This window comes from Gadus morhua, chromosome 3 (genome assembly GCF_902167405.1).
Source record: "Gadus morhua chromosome 3, gadMor3.0, whole genome shotgun sequence".
In the NCBI taxonomy this organism is placed as follows: Eukaryota; Metazoa; Chordata; class Actinopteri; order Gadiformes; family Gadidae; genus Gadus; species Gadus morhua.
Window position 1 is genome coordinate 5,932,866 of NC_044050.1, and position 23,114 is coordinate 5,955,979.

The 23,114-nt window shown below is 43.6% G+C and overlaps 1 protein-coding gene across 3 annotated transcripts; it reads right to left on the reverse strand.

Annotated features, from left to right (window-relative positions):
- Window positions 1-280: 280 nt before the first annotated feature.
- On the reverse strand, window positions 281-21,421 carry LOC115540898 (uncharacterized). 3 transcript variants are annotated; one of them, XM_030352519.1, is made up of 7 exons: window positions 21,252-21,421; window positions 20,713-21,084; window positions 20,169-20,201; window positions 19,361-19,393; window positions 19,051-19,179; window positions 18,823-18,887; window positions 281-581 (listed from the first exon to the last, which is right to left on the reverse strand). In XM_030352519.1, the coding sequence occupies exons 1-7, from the start codon at window positions 21,286-21,288 to the stop codon at window positions 459-461; spliced, it is 792 nt and encodes a 263-aa protein (XP_030208379.1). In that variant the 5' UTR covers window positions 21,289-21,421; the 3' UTR covers window positions 281-458. The 3 variants fall into 3 exon arrangements, with proteins under 3 accessions (XP_030208379.1, XP_030208377.1, XP_030208380.1); XM_030352517.1 differs by lacking the exon at window positions 281-581 and adding an exon at window positions 17,656-18,365 and having other exon boundaries at window positions 21,252-21,409; XM_030352520.1 differs by lacking the exons at window positions 281-581; window positions 20,169-20,201 and adding an exon at window positions 17,656-18,365 and having other exon boundaries at window positions 21,252-21,398.
- Window positions 21,422-23,114: the final 1,693 nt, after the last annotated feature.

Sequence of the window (23,114 nt, forward strand, 5' to 3'; positions counted from 1 at the left end):
AAAATGTTACAGGTATTTTTGTTATAGTGACATGTTCTTGGGATATTTAAGGGGCTGCCAGAATCCTACTTGTAAGAGTAGAGACTGCCAAGCAAAAATGACAACCTACACAGAATAGCTAGCTAGCTCCAGATCATAACCTGGTAAAAACAGAGGCCTTTACACCTTTCCCTTCACTCCATCTTACTACATAGTAAACAATGAACAACAAACAATATTGAATAATGTAGTGAATAAACATAGCCAAAAACTTATTATTGGATTTATACTATTGACAAACAATATGCAAACCGGCTATGGTAATTATAACATACTTCTGAACAAGCTTTACTATATCACATGCATTTTATGAGACTGAAGCGGAAAACAATATAGTTTTCCTCCTCTTGACAGCACAAAGATGAAATCATCTTTAGGAAGTAGAGCCCTTGTATTTGTATTAAAAGACTTGGTCATGGTCACATCCTCTTAGTATTGATGGCTGAGTAGGTGCTGAACTCTGAGGGTTGGACTCTCTTCTTTTTAGGTTTCTGAGAACGTAGAGGGATATCCAGTGTAGCGTAACACAGGCCATCCTCATCCTGAGAGAGACAGATACATCTATTAATATTACTATTACATCATTATCTCTGCTGAACCATTGCATCATCAAAATAATGTACACTTTGCGATACCATCACATCATCAAAATAATAGTTGATTTCCCGTCAAACAATTGAACACTGCTTAAGTGTGTCTCCCTTGTTACACCCTGGGGAGGCGACTCTACAGGAAGCAGCTACTCTTGACTCTTAAAGAACCACATGAAGCTCTTCTGAATGTACTTCTCTCACTGCGTCTTGCAACACCTGACTATCACTGAACATTGTGTCCATTGTTGTTCATTCACCATTCAGTCAACATCTTTGTCCAGCGCTCCACTAAAGCATGTAAATGTTATCCATACGTTGGATCTACCATTACATCAGAAAGGTTTATGTATTATACGTTACCTGGTTCCTGATTGACGTTATAGCTCTACTGCTGGGTGGTCCCTGAGCAACATGGAGTTCGTTATCTTTAAGAAACACAGACAGTCAATATTACGCCACAAAACCAGTGCAGGAAGACTGTTACTGCTTACACAGAAGACAACAAGTTGCGTAGGTGTTCTCAAGATACAGTCAAGAGTTAACAGAGATATATTCACTACCGTTCCTTCTGCAGCGTAGGTAGACGACCAAGGATGAGAGGAGGGAGAGGAGAAGAGCAGAGGAGGGACACAAGATGACCAGCAGCATCCAGCACTTTCTACAGTCTGGAGCAGCAGAGTCTCCAGCACCTAGATCTATAGGCTTAGCTGAACAATGCATATATACATATAAATATATAGACATGCATATATAGACATGCAGCAATATTAAATATGATATTGTGAAAGGGTAAAAACTAGCGCCCATATTATATTATATCTGTATGTAGCGCCCACCTTTATTTATATATATATATATTTATATATATATATATATATATATATATATATATATATATATATATATATATATATATATATATATATATATATATATATATAAAAAGATGGGCGCCAGTTTTCACCCTTTCACAATGAAATGTATACAATTGCTGCATGTCTTCATAAATATCTAAATATATTTTTAGATACTGTCTATGTATTTATATTTATATATCTTTCAGGTAAGCCCATAGATTTGTAATCATACATATACGTATACGATACATATTTAATTAATCAATAGGCTATCTAGCCCTTTACAATGAACAGCAACTGATAATTAGCGATACATGAAACGATACGTATCAATATCCTGCACAACTGGAGATGAAAGCGCAGGATACGTATAGGATTCAAATTTTTTGTCTCGTTAGTGGCACAAATATCTACGATGAGATTAAAGACCCATCTTGAGAACATTTTGACTCGATTTTCTTGATCATATAAAATGCTATTCTTATCCCCCAATATTTTTAAGAATATGTATTCAAGTTATAGTACAAATGCATATTGTCCATACATATGATTATTTTTAATTAATTTCCATAGTAAAAATCATTCATGGAGCATTTTCTTTACCTACAATTCCACATTGCTAAACACATTAACACAAAGTCAACTTACCAAATGAAATCATTGTGGTCACATTTCCATATCTGTGGATCACTTTTCGAACAATCTTGTCTCCATCCTCCACAATCATTTTTTCAGTTCCACAGTAGTAGTGACCAAGGTGAGAATCAGTGATGTTTTTAATCAGTAAATTGTATGAGTTTGTCGTCATATTTAAATAGGAGGAATAGCCACTTTTTCTGTCATCCCAATTCAGAATACGTTTGGGCTGATTTTCATGAGAACTGTTCATGAACCAAATAATAGTTTCAACAGATGAGCGTTTACAGTCACAGTGAAGGGTAACGTTTCCTCCTGGTCTCACGGTCAGCTCCACTACTGTGTAAGAGGACACAACAGCACCTTGAATTAAAAATATGCAATTTGTCAGAATGAACGCAGCCAAAATGAACTATATGTGGACACTGAATCAATGTGATGTTAAAATACCATTAATTTATCCTTCATTTAAAGTTTTTGTCGAACCAGATAATAGGCCTATTGTACAACATATACAACTTCTAAAAAATATAAAAAGTGTATTATTGAAGTAGAAATAATAAGATTAATATTTTACCCCAGGCAATGGGTAGAAAGACAGACATCCAGCTCATGATGATGATCCGTTGAGGAGTAGAAAACATTTAACACACTTCTAATGTGCATTTGACCGACAGGCGGAAAGATGAAAAACAACTTGTGATTCGCTGGCCTTGTGGAAAAGGTTTGACTGTCAGAACATCAAAAACATTGTCATGGGCTGAGGTGACCTGAATCTCTCAATCTGATTCAAGATAAGGTTACATAAATGTTCAATGATTTCATAGTTTCCATACTCCAAAATCGTAGTTATAGCAATGAAACAGAGTACAACTTTTCTTAATAACTTAATATAACCACCAATAATACAGAAATATTCTGTTATTCTGTAATCTTTAATCCAAACAGTTTTACAACTCTGTGTTTTCATATGTTCTTAGAAGGGCTGGCCCCAAAGAGAATCAAACCCCTACCCTATGGCAATTTGGCAAGCTGTGAAACTAGACCAAATATTGTCCTGGCTCACCAATCACTGGCTGACCCATTGCAGGACCCTGGATCGTTAATGTCATAAAGCTCTTGAATAAGCAAAGCCTTTTGTACTTTCACAAAAAGCCCTTGTGCAGGGTTAGTTTGATCTCTTTCTCCTCTCCCCCATCCTGTTCAATATAGTGTGTGCATGGACTTTACATTTTGTCTGTTGTTGTTCATGAGGTTATGTGCATCTACATGCCATTGTGTGTATTAATGTGTGTGTGTGCGTGTGTGTGTGTGTGTGTGTGTGTGTGTGTGTGTGTGTGTGTGTGTGTGTGTGTGTGTGTGTGTGTGTGTGTGTGTGTGTGTTTGTGTGTGTGTGTGTGTGTGTGTGTGTGTGTGATTGTTTTCATGGTGTTATTTTCTTATTGTCTATAAGTAGCATTGCAGGTTGGACTTTGTGCAGAAACCACAACTGTTTTCGGAGTCGCTGTATAGGCTTGATGCAGTGGGGGTTTAGTTTTCTTTGGGATTTAGAAGCAGGCAACAACAAACAAAACACTTTTCCTGCCTAATATTCTTTCTTATCACATCTTCAAAGCATTGGACTAGACAAGTGGTATTCACAATTCTTTTGTGAATTTTGAGAGCCGCACTGACAGGACAAAGTCAACAGGAGAGCCATTTTTACCACAAAGTATCATCAAAACCTATAAATCCAATCACACATAAGTATGCCTGCTTATTAATAAGTCCTCCCTGAAGCAGTGTTTCCAACAGAATTTTGTGAAACTGTGGAGGGAACCCAGTCCTTAGGGGAGTCCAGGGGCATGCTCCCCCGGAAGAAATTTGGTACCTTTTAACCTAGAATGCATCAATCTAGTGCAAGTTTAAATATATTTTCTAGTCCAGGCTATATTTCCACCTTGTAATGCCGCTGTTGATTTATTTTTTAATTAATTGTTTGTAAGAGAGCAGCCACATTAGTTTTTTTTAACAGGTTTTATGTTATATATCTGCTTGTTTAGAATTTTTTTTTTAAATATCTGTATTCACTGCATGATCATATCACTGTATATTTTTACCGCCATGCGAGCCGCAAATAGAGGCTTGGCGAGCCGCGCAATGAGTAACGCTGGACTAGACAGACACCAATCCCAGACTAAGCTTCTGGTTTTCTGATTCTTATCTTGAGCAGGACTAGATTTAAATATTCAAAGAGATATGACTTTTGACTGTGCTAGTTTGTGAGAGGCATGGCCGTCTGAGAGTCATTGGGGTTTTAATACCTTTGATGAAACAGAGCAAGACAGTCTTTTTGATTTGATTTATTCACTATATTGTAATGACCACAGGCGAGGTAGTGAGCGAAGTACGTTGATATCAGGTTTATTAGAATCCACAAGCGGACAGACAGGCGCAGCTCAACCGGAAAGCACACACCCGAAACTCCCGCCCGTAAGGAAACCCCCAGGGACCCCCTCTCAGACGGCCCGCCCCTATCTCCCAAACCCTGTGACGCTACATTACCCCCCCTTCACAAAGTTCCTCGCCCCGAGGAATCACAGAAAAAGCTAAAACACAGCCCTCAGAATAACGTAACTTCTCTTTAACATAACGTGCTTCACCCCCCCCCCCCCCCCCCCACATAACAACAGGAACAACGCTGAAAAACATTACTAAACTCATCCTACAGATAGCAAACAAAGTCTTTTAAGTGCCCTGGTGGCCCCCTGGGACGTCGAGAGCCCCCTCCCCGGGACTCCGGTGTAAAGGGTACGGGGTCTTCAGCACCTGGGAGGGGAAGGGGGGACGGGGGGCAAAGGGTAACGGATACAGGGGAGGGCCGGTTATCCCCGGCAGTTGGGGGAAAGGCGTCAGACCGAGGCCCCGCCGGGGTCGCCGGGGGGGTGGGCTTTGAGCAGGCAGGGCGGCAGCGAGGGGTAACTGGACCCCCCTGGGCCAGTGGGGAGGCACCCCCTTGGTACGGAGCCAGTCTGTCTCTGTGCAGTGCCACCCTCCTTCCTTTAGGTGGTAGGTGCAACCGGTACACCACCTCACCCAGCCTCTCCAGAACTCGACAGGGGCCCACCCAAAGACTGTCCAGTTTAGGACATCTCCCCTTCTTCCTTTGGGGATTGAACACCCAAACTAGCTCTCCCGCCTGGAAATGCCGGCCTTTGCTTTTTATGTCGTAATTTCTTTTCTGCCTCACCCCTGCCCTCTGCTGTTGCTCCTGGGCAAATAGGTGGGCCGACTCCAGGCGGTCTTGGAGTCTCCTGGCATACTCAGAACCACAACCTGCCACCTCTCTTCGCCCGTGGCCGGCTCCTTCCAGGCCTGCTGCAGCACGCCCCGGCAGAGGCGCAGGGCCTCGAACTTGGTCCACAGTCCCTTGACATCTCTGGAGAGGGCGGCCACCTCCTCCCACGGTGGTTTTCGCTGCGCCTCCACCCACTGCAACACCGGCTGAAGGTCGGTATCATGGTCCTGCTGCTTTCTCCAATCGCCTCCATCTATGGCCTCCAACCCTCGGCAGACGACCTCCAACTGCTGCACCGCGGCGCATCCCTCCTCCTCTGCCCGCAGCTCTCTCTCGCGGGCCTCCTTCCTCTCGCAGCAGCGACACCCCTCGGCAGCACAGGGCCGCCGAGAGAGTGCGTCGGCGTTTGTGTGTCGGGCTCCAGCCCGGTGTTCCACTCGGAAGACGTAGGCCTGGAGTTCCTCCAACCACCTGGCCACCTGCCCTTTCGGTGATGTGCCACTGGAGAGCAGAGTGGTCGGTCCTCACTGTAAAAGGCAGGCCACAGAGGTAGTACCTGAAGTGACGGATGGAGAGCACTACAGCCAAGAGCTCTCTGCGGGTAACGCAGTAACGCCGCTCCGCCTTGTTAAAGGCCCGGCTAAAGTACGCCACCACTCTCTCTCCATCAGGCCCCACTTGGGAGAGCACCCCTCCCACCCCGACGCCACTAGCATCGGTGTCCAGCATGAACGGCAGCGAGGGGTCAGCTGGGGCCAGCACGGGGGACTCGCTCAGGGCACGCTGAAGGCTGGTGAACGCCCCCTGGCACTGCTCAGTCCACAGGAAGACACTGTCCTTTTGTAGCAGCCTGTAAAGAGGAGCAGCAACGCATGAAAAACCCTGCACAAACTTCCGGTAATAGGAAGCCAGGCCCAGGAAGCTCTTGAGCTGCCTCTGATTAGCCGGGGGGGGGCCAGTCGGCAACCGCCTGCACTTTCGCTTCCATTGTGCTGATGCCCTCCCCCCCCCCACTGTGTGCCCCAAGAACTGTACCTCTCTGCGCATGAAGTGACACTTATCTGGATGCAGCTTCAGGCCCGCTGCACGGATCCGTTCCAGCACCCGGCGCAGGGACTCGAGGGCGGAGTCAAAGGAGCTGCCATGCGCCAAGATATCGTCCAGGTATACCAGGCACTGTTTTCGGGGGATGCCTGACAAAACCCAACTCGCTCTGCACGCTGGGGGGCATGTGTGCATATGCCCTACGTGTCAGGCTCTCAATGTCATTAGCCAACACCCTCAGCGACTCCCCCGGCTTCCTGCAGTGGTTACCAAGCTCATTACGAAGGAGCTCCGGCTTCACACATTGTCCAAACCGCCTCTGCAAGGCCCCCACTAAAGCTCCGTACTCCCGTCTCTCCCCCGGTGAAAGCAGCAGCAGGCACGACAATGCGTCGTCTGTGAGGCACAAAGCCAGCTGCAATGCTTTAGCCTCTACTGTCCATCCCCCAGCGTCAGCCAGCAGTTCAAATTGAGCATGAAACGCCTCCCAGTCAGCCCTACCGGAGTACTTAGGCGTCTTAACCGAAACGGCGGCAACTGGGACATGGGGGGCGGCAACCGGAACATGGGCACCGCCATGTCTGTTTACATCCCGAGCCGCGGGCTCCCGCTCCGGGCGCGCGGGAAGAGAAGACAGCCCTGCGTCGGCCGCCAGCTTCCTAGCGGCTTCTCTCAACCCCTCTCTGGCCTCTTGGGAAGCTCTGCGAAACTCCTCATACGCGTCCTCTGTCCATCCGAACGCACCAGTCTCCCGCTCCACCTCCTCCTCTTTCACTTTCGGAAAAGACATGACCGACGCGAACTAACCGACACACTGAAACTAACGCTGTAGCCCGACCGCGACGTAAATCCAAAGTAGCCCTCCGCTTGGACGCACAACTCTCCACCCACTCCCGTCGTTTGTTCACTTCTGACACCAATGTAATGAGCACAGGCGAGGTAGTGAGCGCAGTACGTTGATATCAGGTTTATTAGAATCCACAAGCGGACAGACAGGCGCAGCTCAACCGGAAAGCACACACCCGAAACTCCCGCCCGGAAGGAAACCCCCAGGGACCCCCTCTCAGACGGCCCGCTCCTTCCTCCCAAACCCTGTGACGCTACAATATCATGATTTATTTGTTTTCATTACTGGTAAAATAAGTAGTAGCAGAAGTAGTCTTAGGGATACCAGTATCGTTACTCATATTATTTAAAATATAAAATCATCTAAGTTGTAGTTTGCTGGAAAAAATAAGCATTTTCCTATCCTTTTAAGGAACCCTATTTAACCACCAGGTGTGAGTGTATGTAGCCATTACAAGCCGTTTCAAAATCGGACCTGCCCTGTGACCTATGGCTGGTTCAGACTACACGACTTCAGCCGATTATGCCCTGATTCGTTCGTCGCAGACAAATATGCGAATCGTACACGATTTTGAAAAGTCGGCGACGAGATGAGGTCTTGTAATGTGATATGCTTGCAATCTGCGATTTTTTCATCTGCAATGTTCGAAAACCCCACAACGAAATTTTGGCATGCCAGAATTTAAGGGGAATTGCAATGACGTATCCATTATTGACATGGAGAGAACCCTGCAACCAGTTGTGCGAGGGAATCCCGCCAACAGCTGGAGTTCACGGGCAGTGTTTACTAACTAGTAAAGAACTAACTAGTAAAGTAAAAACTATTAGAGATGCGCGGTTGGTGGTCATACACTGTAAACCATGGATAATCCATGGGTTGGGTGGATTGAGTGAAAGAAAGTAATCCTTGGATGTATTACGGGCGGGTCGCAGTTGAAATAAATAAATAAGTAGGTTGAACACTGTTAAAGTGTGTCTCGGTTAACATATTGAATAGACACAGGGCAACCTGACAAATTTGACATATTTTTCTATAATCTCCCTACTTCTGAAAGTAGAACATCTTCGCCCAGCGCTCGTCCGCTGGTTTTCCATCAGCATTCCACTGTGCGATCATCCCTGCTGCATATGCCCTCACACATTGTTGAAATCATATGCTGGATGCTTTATTCTTTCTATGTGGCTTTTAGTTAATAATCGGGTTATAAGAAGACCTGGTTGGCTATATAATCGCTGACAACAGGGACATTTCATAGTGGTGTGACATTTTAGCATGCGCGACAGGCTTTTGCCGGGACACACATGCAACTCAAAATCGGGACTGTCCCCGCAAAACCGGGACGTCTGGTCACCCTAATGAATGATGATGGGGCGGAGGCGGGTATCAATGTCACCATTAGATCGACCATTAGATCGACATGCCACTATGCTGACGGTTCAATGTTACGTAAACGGAACCCATTGTTCCGAAGGGCCCTTTGTCCGATAAGTCAAACAAGAGGCGCATTAGGCCGACGGTTCAATAGGCCGCTGGGTCCAATGATGGTCGGATCATTCTGTCACGGTTAGCGGATGGCAGGCAGGCAGGTAGGACCCAAACGCAGACAGTTTGAGTAAAAGGATAATTTATTAACTCAAAAAGGCAAGGAACACGGCTGACGCGGGTAACACAGGGAACACCGGGAACACAGGTAACACACAGGACAGAACTCACCACAAACTAAAATGATCCGACAAGGAACAAAGGAAAGACAAGGGCTTAAATACTAAACCCACAAAGGGCACGCAATGAGTAACAGCTGAGACACATTAGGGAGGGAGCAGTAATCACACAGGAGGGAAACCTGACATGGGGAGAAACAAGACCGATAGCAAAGTAAAACAGGTAACACACCAAAACAAGACAAGGAAACAGACAGACCATGACACATACTCTAATAAACTGAAGAGAAGCGCACAGGAAACCAAGGCAACATCCTGTAGCTGAAAAACACAAACCACTGGTGGTCTTAACAAGTGATGTCCATAGAAACTGGTCATGCAATCACGTAGTAGGATACACTTTTATATGCTCTGAGTTTCAAATCAGATAGTTCATTAGGTGAGTGCTGTTTGCAGCACTCCACTATTGTTCTTCTTATGGCGCTTTTCCACTGGCGGTCACGCTTCAGACCCAGCACGCCCAGTAGTGAGGGTGCGGTATAGTCCAGCTAAATTACGGCACGCGTTTCCACTGCCGACAGTATCCTTATGGTAGGGCGGGTTTAAGCCAGATGGCGCTAGCCGCGGCGTTGTGACCTCATAGCATCCCGACACATGGTGTGATCCACATGCCTCGGACACCAGCCTTCCGATTTGGGTGATGACGCTCTCAACAAATATATTGCGCCCCTGAAGAGATTTATTTTCTTTGTATTTGTACCACGTTGGTCATTTAAATGTGGATTTAAAATAATCGTACACACTTGATTGCATTGCTACTTCATTCCGGTCACAAATGTATGCATTGCACGGTCTTGCTGTGTGTGCAATACAATGTCAATTTGTGTTGTTTGTTTTTGAGCTGGTTTGCTAAAGAGCCTAATGCAGCTAACAATAAACAACGACTAGCCAATTTCATGTACAATCACAAAAAAAACAATGAACGGGAACATTATAAGTGCTCCAAGATCGGAAATGACAACACAAGTGCAACTCGGAAGGCTGGTGTCCGAGGCATCTGGATCACACCAACAGTGTAGCCTGCTAATAAATCCAAGGTAAAAGAAGAACACGCCCAATGAACAAAGAGCAACAATGTAGGACATCCAAGAGACAATTTCTTCAATAAACGAAGCTATGGCCGTTGCGGGTACTGTGTTTGTTTGTTATTATCCCCCTGTTGCACGGCAGTGACGATTCTGTTGACCAATGAACAGACAGCGTGTGTAGCTCGAACTTGCCGGCACCCTTTCAGTCGCCTCAGTACCCCAACGGAGGAGTACTGTGAGATAAGTACTGCTCAGTCCGGATCACTCTCACTTTTGACATTGGAAACGCGACCTTAGCCTTTGTTAAGGGACCAAGCACAAAGTGCAAGGCAACCTTTTGCATTTGTTAGTGTTTTTATTATCATTATTCTGCCAGAAACACCTACACTGCAAAAAGTGGTGACTAAAGATGAACAGTGTAATACAAATATTACACTGATTGAGCCAAAGGGTCATTATCCTGGCTATTGCCAGACCAAGCTCAATCATAGATTGCATGTTGGTCTGGGGAGGCTGCTGTCATTGGCTGCATTTCAGATCGCCTGCATTTGAGCGCATGCATGCACGAGACTAGAGAAGATCTGCCGGAACTAGTTTGAAACACATCAAGTTCCCACCATGTCAAGTTGGACACAGGTGCACTTCTCGTGGTTTGAACAAAGAAGATGGCCCGCCCAGTGCAGCCAAGGGATTTTGTTTGCCAACTGTAGTTTCATTGAAAACTGTCTGAAGCCCCTTTCCCCCATAAAAAATTAACATGATGAGTGACGAAGTGAAAGTTCACAAAGTCGTCTATTATTAATAAGCATAGTTTGGGAGAGGGCACGCCCCTTTGAAAGGAGTTCTGTCATTTCTCACATGGGAAATTCCACGTGGTAATTCCAACCAACTAGGGCAACGTTTTGATATGTTGAGGGGAGTGTCTTATGTCCACATTTATTTTAGACCGTATGCACAGGAAAGCAGATGGAGGGAGTTACCCTGCTGCTCCCGCGAGTTTTTGCAGCCGTTTGCCATGTCGCATGAGGCAAGGCAACGCATGCTCAATCTGAAACACGCCTTTTCTTCAGCACAAGAGGCGTGATCAACTGGCCTAGTTCAAATGACTCTGTACACAATTAGCTGCTTGCCGCCGCTTCCCTGTTGTCATTGGGTTAAACCAGCCAATAGCGCGCCAGGGGGAAAAGCCAGCTTGGTGATTGGCTCCCGCAAAAGCACATCGGAAGCAGAAAGAGATGTATTGCTCCTCTCCAGACCCTTCTCCAGGGCGAATTCAAATCGCCGGCAGAATGGGCTGGGGGTACCCAGTCTAGGGTGCTATAGCAAACATTTGAAAATGCCATCTTTGAACAAGCATATCTCCTGGCCGCTCTGACCTACGCCTCTTGTCCACTGCATCCCTCCGTTGAAGGATCCCATTGACTTTGAATGAAGCGGAGCCGCAATGCATTGTTGATCCATCCGTTCCGTTGGATCCGTCGGCTCCGTCAAGAAAGTTGAAAATCGTTCAACTTTTCAGGCAGCGACGGATCCGTCATCCAATCAGATCGCGTATGCTCGGGCTTGGCTGACGTATGCCTCTGCAAAGACTACTCACCCATCTGTCAGCCACACCTTCCGTCATCCGTTGACGGACGGTGCAGTGAGTAGGCAGTGTTACAGTCATGCCCAAATATGTATCTCCTCATACTGAACGAATCTGCCTCAATAACCTCTGATTCCATCTGGAAAGATTTCCCAAAAAAAATACAAAATCCCGTTAGGATCCTAGGTTTTTTGATTGAGTTCAAAATCCTCTAAAACTATGGTGCTCCAACTTTCTATACCACGTACCACCTCAGAAAATCCCCAAGTACCACCATTATGACCGATGTAAAATATAAAGATAAAATATAACAAAATACAGTAGCATAGGCCTGCAGCTCTATTCAGCTATGCTCAGCTCATGCAGGGGGCACATTTAACAATTGCATACCAACACCCTTTTGAGAAAGCCTATGATTGTTATAAGACTGCATGTTTTGGACACTCGGGTTAAGAGAGGGGTGGAACTGTCAACTGACCACCATCTATCTGGTGGTGAGTTGGATCAGGGAATGTGGGAAATTTCCGGATAGACCTGGTAAGCCCAAACGAGTAGTGCGGGTGAATGGGAACGTCTGGAGGAGGCCCCCGTCCTAGGTATCTTCAACGCACACCTCCGGCTGAGTTTTTCTGGCATTCCTGTGGAGGTTGGGGGCATTGAGCCCTTCAGCAAAAAAAGCCTCCATTGCTGAAGCTGCGGCGGCTAGCTGTGGCCTCAGGGTCTTAGGGTGTCCGAGGGTCTTAACCCTCGGACACCGTGGTGTACACCGGTGGTCAGGGAAGCCGTCCTTCCGGGATATGATATCCTGGAGGACTCCTGACTCGGTTGCAGGGTACCGACAGGCTCGAAGGGCTGCAGCTGCTGCCGTGTCGGAGGCTAAGCAGCGGGTGTGGGAGAAGTTCGGAGAGGCCATGGAGAAGGACTTTCAATCGGCACCAAAGTGTTTCTGGAAGGCTATCCGGCACCTCAGGAGGGGGAAACAGGGAACAATCCAAGCTGTGTACAGTAAGGATGGGACTCTGTTGACCTCAACTGAGGAGGTCGTCGGACGTTGGAAGGAATACTTTGAGGAACTCCTGAAGCCGAATAACACGCCCTCTATGTTGGAGGCAGAGCTCGAGGTTGATGGTGTTTCATCGTCAATTTCCCTGGTGGAGGTCACTGAGGTAGTCAAACATCTTCGCAGTGGCAAAGCCCCAGGGATTCATGAGATCCAGCCAGAAATGTTAAAGGCTCTGGGTGTTGAGGGGCTGTAATGGTTGACACGCCAATTCAACATTGCGCGGGAGTCGGGTACAGTGCCAAAGGAGTGGCAAACCGGGGTGGTTGTTCCCCTGTTGAAACAGGGGGACCAGAGAGTGTGTGCCAATTACCGGGGTATCACACTTCTCAGCCTCCCTGGTAAAGTCTACTCCAAGGTGCTGGAAAGGAGGGTTCGGCCGATCGTCAAACCTCAGATTGAAGGGAAACAATGCGGTTTTCGCCCCGGACGTGGAACTACGGACCAGCTCTTCACTCTCGCAAAGATCCTGGAGGGGACCTGGGAGTATGCCCATCCGCTCTACATGTGTTTTGTGGATCTAGAGAAGGCGTATGACCGGGTCCCCCGGGAGAAACTGTGGGAGGTGCTGCAGGATTATGGGGTAAGGGGGTCTCTGGATCATCGGCCTGTGACCTTCAGCACCCACTGGATCGGCTGGCGGCCGAGTGTGAAGCGGCTGGGATGAGGATCAGCACCGCTACATCTGAGGCCATGACTCTTAGCAGGAAACCGGTGGATTGCTTACTCCGGGTAGGAAATTAGTCCTTAGCCCAAGTGAAGGAGTTCAAGTACCTTGGGGTCTTGTTCGCGAGTGAGGGTACGATGGAGCGTGAAATTGGCCGGAGAATCGGAGCAGCGGGGGCGGTATTGCGTTCGCTGTACCGCACCGTTGTTACGAAAAGAGAGCTGAGCCGCAAGGCAAAGCTCTCGATCTACCGGTCGATCTTCGTTCCTATCCTTACCTATGGTCATGAGGGTTGGGTGATGACCGAAAGGACGAGATGGGGTGGCTGGCGTCTCCCTTAGGGATAGGGTGAGAAGCTCAGCCATCCGTGAGGAACTCGGATTAGAGCCGCTGCTCCTTTACTTAGAAAGGAGTCAGCTGAGGTGGTTCGGGCATCTGGTAAGGATGCCCAATGGGCGCCTCCCTTGGGAGGTGTTTCAAGCACGTCCAGTTGGGAGGAGCCCTCGGGGAAGACCCAGGACTAGGTGGAGAGATTATATGTCAACACTGGCCTGGGAACGCCTCGGGATCCCCCCGTCAGAGCTGGTCAGTGTGGCCTTGGAAAGGGAAGTCTGGGGCCCCCTGCTTGAGCTGCTCCCCCCGCGACCCGACCCCGGATAAGCGGATGAAGATGAGATGAGAGATGAGATGTTATAAGACTAATGAGAAGACTGCGTGTTTGGTTACAAGATGACGCTTAAGATGCAAAGATTTCATGGAATCACTTCTAAGACCACCACATACCAGCTGTGCTCGGTTCACTGTCAGTTTTTTACAGTTCTGCTCAAAACATTCTCCCCCTGACGTGGAAATGTCCTTTAACAAATGTTGCGTCTAGGACAGATTTATAATTGCAGAAAGCACACAACACTACTTAACGCAGGTTTAATGAATTCATACGTTAGACTCCTCCTCTAGCAGAGTGAGTCCAGAATACAGATGGACAGAGCTATTTAAACAGTTCCCCCATTGCAGATGCCAATAATCAAATCAGGTAATGTTTACCCAAGACACAGAGTTGCCTGTGTTCTCATCAAGCAGAAGAGTGCACAAAGGGATGTCCTCTCCCTTGTGACCGGTTTACCCCAGTACGAAGGTTAACATTTTGATTGATTCTGAGGAGGGTAGGCCGGTTACCCATAGAAAAGGGTTTACATTTAGATGCCACTGAGGAAGGTGGGACAGCTGGCCAGAGCACAAAGGTTAAGGGTAAACATTTTGACGACATCACTCGGATATTGTAAGGTGGCTGAGCCAAGCACAAAGGTCCATGCATAGACGACACTGAGGAAAAGCAGGCTGGCAAGACAATACACGGAACAGAAAACAAAGCCAATATGACTAAAAGGTAACAACATGGAGCCACGATCGTCGTGTTTTTTAACCATTCATTATTTGAGCACTTATATATAGTATTTTAATATTATTATGTTTAGATATTTTTTTTGGGGGGGGGTGGATTCCTCTCCGTACCAGTGCGCTTATGGTGTGGTCTAGAACATTAATGGACTAAAATGGTTATTTCGACATCAAGCTAGATTCTGGACATCCACACATTTTCAATTAGGACCTAGGGGAAAATGGGTGTGATCCCTGACTACAATTACAATAGTTCGAAGACGGATTGTTTTATTTGAGTGAGAGCAACTTTGGGACTTTTGCGGTCAAAAGTTCTAACTGCTCAGGATAAGATGGAGTCAATTGACCAAACAACATGGCCGCCAGAGCCCAAACTGGTCCAATAGAATTTAAGGAGCTAAAAAGCAGGGTTTACCTCACCCAATCATTATACAACTTGGTTTTCTTAAAGGCACATGTGTTAAGATGAATTGCTCCAAAGTTAATCAAGATTGTGCAATTGGTGGGGCTATAGCAATAAACTAAAAACGGCAAATATTGGACAGTGATATTTTCTGACCCCTTTCATCTGCGTTCAAGAAATTCTGCCCATGTATGTGTCTCTTCATGGCAACTGAATACCATTAGGATCCTATTTTTTTTTTTACCTTGACCAAAAATCTTTTAACAGGTACCATCTACGGACCAATATATTTCAAAAGTTGTTCAGGATAAATTTCTGAACAAGATGTCATCCAAACATTTTCAATTATGGATTGAAAATCCCCATCAGGGGTTCATTGTGGAGGTCGACGCCTCAGACGTGGGCCTAAGGGCTGTCCTCTCTCAGCAGTCCATGACGGATAACAAGGTTTACCCCTGTCCATAATTTTCCAAGAAACTCTCTCGAAGAACATCAAGCCCGATGCTCTGTCTCGGCATTTTGACCATGGTTCTGCTCCAAGGTTACCCACCAATATCCTTCCCCCTTCCTGCATGGTGGGGGCTGTCACTTGGGGCATTGAGAAAGGGGTCAGACAGGCAACTGTTAGTGTTCAAGTACCAGACGGCTGTCTCTCAAATCGGTTGTTTGTTACTGAAGTGTTACATTTTTCTAAATTGAACAGTGTCTGGCTTGGCTCAGGCACATTGACATTGTTAACTGCTGCCTTGAGACATCAGTTAACACTTTTAATCCCCATTAAAATTGAGTGTGTGTACAGCGCAGGCACTCACTCAACCAAAGGGTTAATTATTTGTAAACACTGGACATGTTTGTGGCGTAGCATAACACTGGCCTCTGCCGTTATTGATATCATTATCAATGTCTTGTAAAACTCCAAGAACAAAAAGCAAAATGACTCCCCTCAATGACTCTGAATTGACCAAAACTTGAAAAAACACATGATGAGTTAAATATTGCATAATGAATTTCAGCTGGTCTTTGTCTGTAACATCTGAAGTGGAATCCCAGCAAAAACGGATGGACACGGACAAATCAGTAAGAGCCTGATTCGATCCAGGTCAAGTCATTTCATTTAACATGTTAAACCTCCGTATTCGAAAGGCTTCAGTGTTGTTAATTTCTGACAATATGTTCATTATTTTCATTGACAGAAGCTGTGAAACGGTGGGATATTTGGGAGAACGGCCCACAATGTCTCCCTCATGGTGACAGTTGACCTGATTCAGGTCCATCTAAATAGGGGGAGTCCCTTCAGCTGTTCACCTTATCTGCTGGAGTAGCTGATGACACAAACAAATGAATGAGCATGTATATTATTTTATATGACCTGGATTATATATTGTTTGCATAAAGGTCAATTAAACCTCCACTGATTAACCTTAGTGGGGACCTTGCAGATGTCGATGTGTTGCTTGGCAGATGGCCGCATGTCTTTGATTTGTTTACTCAGTGTTATTTTAGTCTCCATGGCAAATGCTACTATTAGTTTAGAACGAATGTGACCAAATGAAACTACACGTTACATGCTAACAATAAACTGACGAGAAGAAGACAGGAAAACCACAACAGCATCCTGTAGCTGAAAAACACGCCACTTGCTGCAGTCTATGCAGTCACTGAATTAGCAGACCTCTTGCATTTTACAACAGCCCTGATGAATAAACGTCATATTGCTAACTATCATTTGGCAGTTTTCTTAGGCCTTTAATGTGCAATAAGACAGGATTATATTGCCCCACCCTTGTTCATCGTTGAAAACTTAAGATGTGTCAACTTGAATGAAAGATTGTTCCAGCCGCATAGGAGTTAGGCCTAATTCACCAACCTAAAAAAAAAACATTTCTCCATTTGGACCCTTTTTTCTGATAATTTTAGGTCGAGGAGAAAATAATTGAAAATATGTCCAGTATCGAGCAAGAAGCTCCTGCTGTAAACTGCGAGACAGGCCCCAAGTCTATCATTTTGGGCAACAGCGCCCCTCAACGTATGTTCTCAAAAAGGGCTGTTTTTGCCACTGACTCTGACTGCTACACATGGCTTACAACATTATGGAGAGGAACCCTGCAGAGAGATAAAACATTTTTCTCCACCATTAACTTCATCCGGTCTGTTTGTTATATTGTCTCGCTCTAGGAGAACTCTGAAATCTTGTTGTTGCAGGGAATTTCCCTATCTTCATTACATCTAAACTCTCCTCCAACCAAATCTTTTAGATAACACTAATCTACATCTTCTCTCCAATTCTCCCTCACGAATCCGCCGTTCTCTTTTTGCAATAACTAAACTCTTGTGAGACTTATCCTTAAATAAGACTTGATTTAACACAATAACAGATGGATCAAGACGTAAACCTTTTTACGGTTTGCCGTCTCGCTCAATACTGTCAAAAACCGTTGCTTGCATTAGTCCCTTAGAACCAAAATGATTGTAATGTTGGGTACAGGTTGAAGAAATCCCATTATTTTCCCGTATCACTTTATTTATAGATTTAATAATGCATAAATTAAGACCTAATTCACTGTATTACTGCAATAACTAATGTTAAATAATGGTTAATAAATGTAGCCTTATTGAAAAATGTTAACGTAGTTTTGTTGTAACAACGTGTTCATGGGACATTAAAGGTGCTGCCAGCGTCCTACTTGTAAGACATGGATTAGAGACTGCCAAGCAAACATTACAACCTATGCAGAATAGCTTTAAATAGTTCAAGATCATAACCTTATACAAACAGAGGCCTTTCTACATTTCCCATCAATCAATCTTACTGCATAGTAACCAACAGATAACAAACAATATCTAATAATCTAGTGAATGAACATAGCCAAAAAAGCATTATTAGATTTGCACCATTGACTAACAATAAGCAAACAGTATACAGTATTTAAACATTCTTCCGAACAAGCTTTACTTTATGACATTTTCTTGAGACTGAAGTGGAAAATTATCCTCCTCTTGACAGCACAAAGATGAGGTCATATTGAGAAAATTAGAGTACTTTGAATTTGTATTAAAAGGCTTGGTCATGATCCGAAGGCTTGGTCATCACATCCTCCTACTATTGATGGCTGAGTAGGTGCTGAACTCTGAGGGTTGGACTCTCTTCTTTTTAGGTCTCTGAGAACGTAGAGGGATATCCAGTGTAGCGTAACACAAGCCATCCTGATCCTGAGAGAGACATATGACTATTAATATTACTATTACATCATTATCTCTGCTAAACCATTGCATCATCAACATAATGTACAATTTGCTATACCATAACATCATCAGCATAATCATTGGTTTCCCGTCTCAAATCAAATTATTGAACACTGCTTAAGTGTGTCCTAGGACACACTTAAGCAGTGTTCAATCATTTGATGAACAATAATTTTGCTGCTTCCTGTAGAGTCGCCTCATAAGCTTATGAGGCGACTCTACAGGAAGCAGCTACTCTTTACTCTTAAAGAACCACATGTAGCTCTGCTTAATGTACTTCTCTTCCTGCGCCTTATAAAACCTGACTATCGCTGGTGTTACATTAAACATCTTTGCAGCAATCTACCATAACATGTAAGTGTACTCCAAACTGTCCCCTATCATTACATCACAAATGTACGAAAGTATATGAACTACACGTTACCTGGTTCCTGATTGATGTTATATCTCTACTGCTGGGTGATGTCTGAGCAACATGGAGGGCTTCATCTTAAAGAAACACAGACATGAGTCATTATATCTCCACAAAACCAGCACAGGGAGACAGTTACTGCTCAAACAGAAGACGAGCAGTTGCTGTCAATTGAACAGCTGCATCTTGAGGTGTTCTCAAGATGCAGAAGATGAAAGTTAACAGAGATATATACAATACCTTTCCTTCTGCAACAGAGGTAGACGACCAAGGATGAGAGGAGGGAGAGGAGAAGAGCAGAGGAGGGACACAAGATGACCAGCAGCATCCAACACTTTCTACAGTCTGGAGCAGCAGAGTTCCCAAAACCTGCAGCAAAGGCATCATATATATATATATATATATATATATATATATATATAAATAAATTAAAAGAATAATAAATAAAAAGAAAAGCATGCATATTTAATGAATATATAGGCTCTCTTGCCACTATATACCTGTTCTAACAATTGATATCCGTCACAACAAAAAAAAAATCATGTCTTACCAATGTCCTTCAGAGTAGGACCTACACTTGTATCTGAAGATAAAAGTGAGAAGTAATTGTAATGATTAGGGTAGAATTTGTAACTCTAGTTACATCTCAGATTAGCATATCGGCCCGTCTTGAAAACATGTTGAATTGATTTAATGAAATAAAAAAATAAATGGTATTTATTTATTTTTTTAATTTAACCAGTTGTTCTACATTCAGGTCTTTCCAAACCACCAATAATGCATACATATTGTCTTAGTTTCCACTCAATAATATTAAATTATTATTATTTATTTTTTTGTGGAGTTTCCAACACAGAATAAAACACATGGCTGTAGTTTTCATCCTGCGTGTGAGAGACAGACAGAACGTGACATTTGGACAGTGCAACTACTGAAAACACTTAATAGAACAGGTTATTTATATCATTTCATTTAAAAGTTGTTAAAGGTCTGGTTTCCTGAGAGACGCCAGGGTCTCCGGTACGAACCAAAACACAGACTGATTTAGAATAAAAGAGACAACGCAATCAAATGAAGTGCAGAAAGACTTCCAGCGGTTAAAAGCACAGGCAGTTCTACATATGTGACTGCAGAGTTAGCCTCTATAGGCTTACCTGAAAGATGTATTTCTTAATATTGATAGTCTATATGAATTTAAAAGTATAAATAAATAAATACATCATTAGATTATACTATATACTAATACTATAGCTGAAGCTATAGTATTAGTATGCATATTTAATGAATATATAGGCTCTCTTGCCATATACCTGTTCTAACAATTGATATCCGTCACAAAAAAAAAAATCATTTCTTACCAATGTCCCTCAGAGTAGGACCTACACTTATATCTGAAGATAAAAGTGAGAAGGAATTGTAATGATTAGGGTAGAATTTGTAACTCTAGTTACATCTCAGATTATCATATCGGCCCGTCTTGAAAACATGTTGAATTGATTTAATGAAATAAAAAAATAAATGGTATTCTTTGGAAACTTTATTTTAAAAGTAAATGTTCTTTGCTTGACATGCAGAACAGTTGCATATTGTCCCTACTTATGATAACAGTTCCTAACGGTGCCACCGAAGTGACATAAAAAAGAGCTTGTAAAACAAACACAAGATCTCGCAAACCAAAGTCAAGATCTCACAAAACAAACTCAAGGCCTCGCAAAATAAAGTCAAGATCTAGCAAAAATATAGTCAGTGTTTGTCCCCAGTACATCTTTTTTCTTTTTTGTCTTTATGTCACTTCGTTGGCGCCGTAGTTCCTTATTAATTTCAAGAGAAAAAAATGTTGAAGCATGAGGGAATTTCCTTCAAGTTGACATTGGAATAAAAATCTATGCAGAGTCAACTTACCAAATGAAATCCTTGTGGTTACATTTCCATATCTGTGTTCATACTTTGTATGATTCTGGTCTTGCTCTGTCACATACTTTTTTTCAGTTCGACAATAGTAGAGACCAAGGTGAGAATCAGATATGTTCGTAATCAGTAAAGTGTATGTTTTTGAAGAATGGTTCCACATCCCATTTAGATTGGATAATTTGGAGTCCTTATTCTCCTCTAATTCCTGCCATGTCAGAATAAGTGGGGGCTGATTTTCATGAGAACAGTTCCTGTACCAAACAATAGTTTCACCAGATGAGAGTTTACAGTCACAAGGTACAGTAACGGTTTCTCCTGGTCTCACGTACAGCTCCACTACGGTGTAAGAGGACACAACAGCACCTTCAATTAAAAACATAGATTATGATTCAGAATGAAGAAAGACGCATGGATAAAATGGAGCTGAATCAATGAACATGAATCAATTTACGTTTCTTTTTAAACAAGGCAATAGGCCTATTATGCAACTGGCCTACTGCTAAGTAGAAATTAAAATGTTCATATTTTACCCAAGGCGATGGGTAGAAAGATATACATCCAGCTCATTGTGATGATCCGTTGCGGAGTAAGACATTAGAAACTACACATACACATACAGACACAGACTAACACACACAAACACCCACACACACGTAGAAAAAGAAGCCTTGCGATTGGCTGGCTATATGGAAACTGTTGAGGTTATTACACTCTGCTTATCAGGCAAGGTTTGATTGTCAGAATATCAACGAGATCTTCTGCTTTAATAAATGCTTATTTTTTTTCAACTATAATTGGGGGAAATGTAAAAACATTCAGGTCTTTCCAAACCACCAATAATGCATAAATATTGTCTTAGTTTCCACTCAATAATATTATTATTATTTTTTTTATTTTTTTTGTGGAGTTTCCAACACAGAATAAAAGACATGGCTGTAGTTTTCATCCTGCGTGTGAGAGACAGACAGAACGTGACATTTGGACAGTGCAACTACTGAAAACACTTCTTAATAGAACAGGTTATTTATATCATTTCATGTAAAAGGTGTTAAAGGTCTGGTTTCCTGAGAGACGCCAGGGTCTCTGGTACGAACCGAAACACAGACTGATTTAGAATAAAAGAGACAACGCAATCAAATGAAGTGCAGAAAGACTTCCAGTGGTTAAAAGCACAGGCAGTTCTACATATGTGACTGCAGAGTTAGCCTCTATAGGCTTACCTGAAAGATGTATTTCTTTATATTGATAGTCTATATGAATTCATAAGTATAAATAAATAAATACATCATTAGATTATACTATATACTAATACTATAGCTGAAGCTATAGTATTAGTATAGTATAATTTAATCTTTTATCCAAACTGTCTTCCAATACTGTTTTTTCATATGTTCTTAGGCGGCCCAAGATGGAATCAAGCCCCTACAATATGGCCATTTTGGCCATCTATATATATATAAATATATATATATACACACTATATAGATAAATCTATGAAGATCTATCTATCTAGATAGATCTTCTCCAAAGTATACCATTACATCAAACAGCTTCTCCATCACACAGCTCAATGTATAGCTAATCAATAGTATCTATTCAGCGATTAGTGCATTGATGGACACACAGAGAAAAAACCTGACCTGCCACACCAGAGTGCTGGGCCCCAGGGCTGCAGCTGGGTACTACTTGTTCGCCATGTGTTCTACAGAGAGAGACAACTAACTAGCTAGACTGTGTGTGTATTCCTACGAATTTTGTGAAACGGTTAAACCCATGAAGCGTGAGTCAGTACGCTTCATAATACCATTGCACTAAACCCTGGACCTCTTTCTCATCCCTCCCTTTCTGTTCAATATATTGTATGTATGAACTTTACATTTGTCTGTTGTTTATGGGTTATCTGCATGTTACGTTGTGTGCGTGCGTGCGTGAGTGCGTCCGTGTGTGTGTGTGTGTGTGTGTGTGTGTGTGTGTGTGCGTGTGTGTGATAGCTAGCATTGCAGTTTGGACTGTATGCAAAAAACGCATCTGTCTTCAATTGGAGTTTAATTTAGGGGTTTCTGGGTAAACGAGTATCATGCAACAACAAACACAAGATCGTTTCTTCCAGTGTGATTCTGTCTGATCACAGCTTCAAAGCATAGGATGAGACAGAAAACCATCCAAACCAAGCTTCAGTGTTTTGGCCTGTATTCTTCTTTGTTGGTCATTGAGCCATTCTTAACCAATCGGCTTGAGACGAGAGACAATAAATATAAACATTGATTGATTTAATAGAAATAAAGAGATAGGACTTTTGACTGTGCTAGTTGGTGAGTCAATACAGTCTGAGATAAAGCATTGTGATCTCATACAGAACTTCTGTTGGAACATAGCAAAACAGTCTTTTTGTA

Coding starts and splice junctions, on each gene's coding strand:
- LOC115540898 (XM_030352519.1), bottom strand. CDS start 21,288: ATGAGCTGGATGTATATCTTTCTACCCATCGCCTTGG. Junction 20,202..20,712: donor AACCACAAGGATTTCATTTG/GTAAGTTGACTC, acceptor TTTTATCTTCAG/ATATAAGTGTAGGTCCTACT. Junction 18,888..19,050: donor CCTCTGTTGCAGAAGGAAAG/GTATTGTATATA, acceptor TGTTTCTTTAAG/ATGAAGCCCTCCATGTTGCT.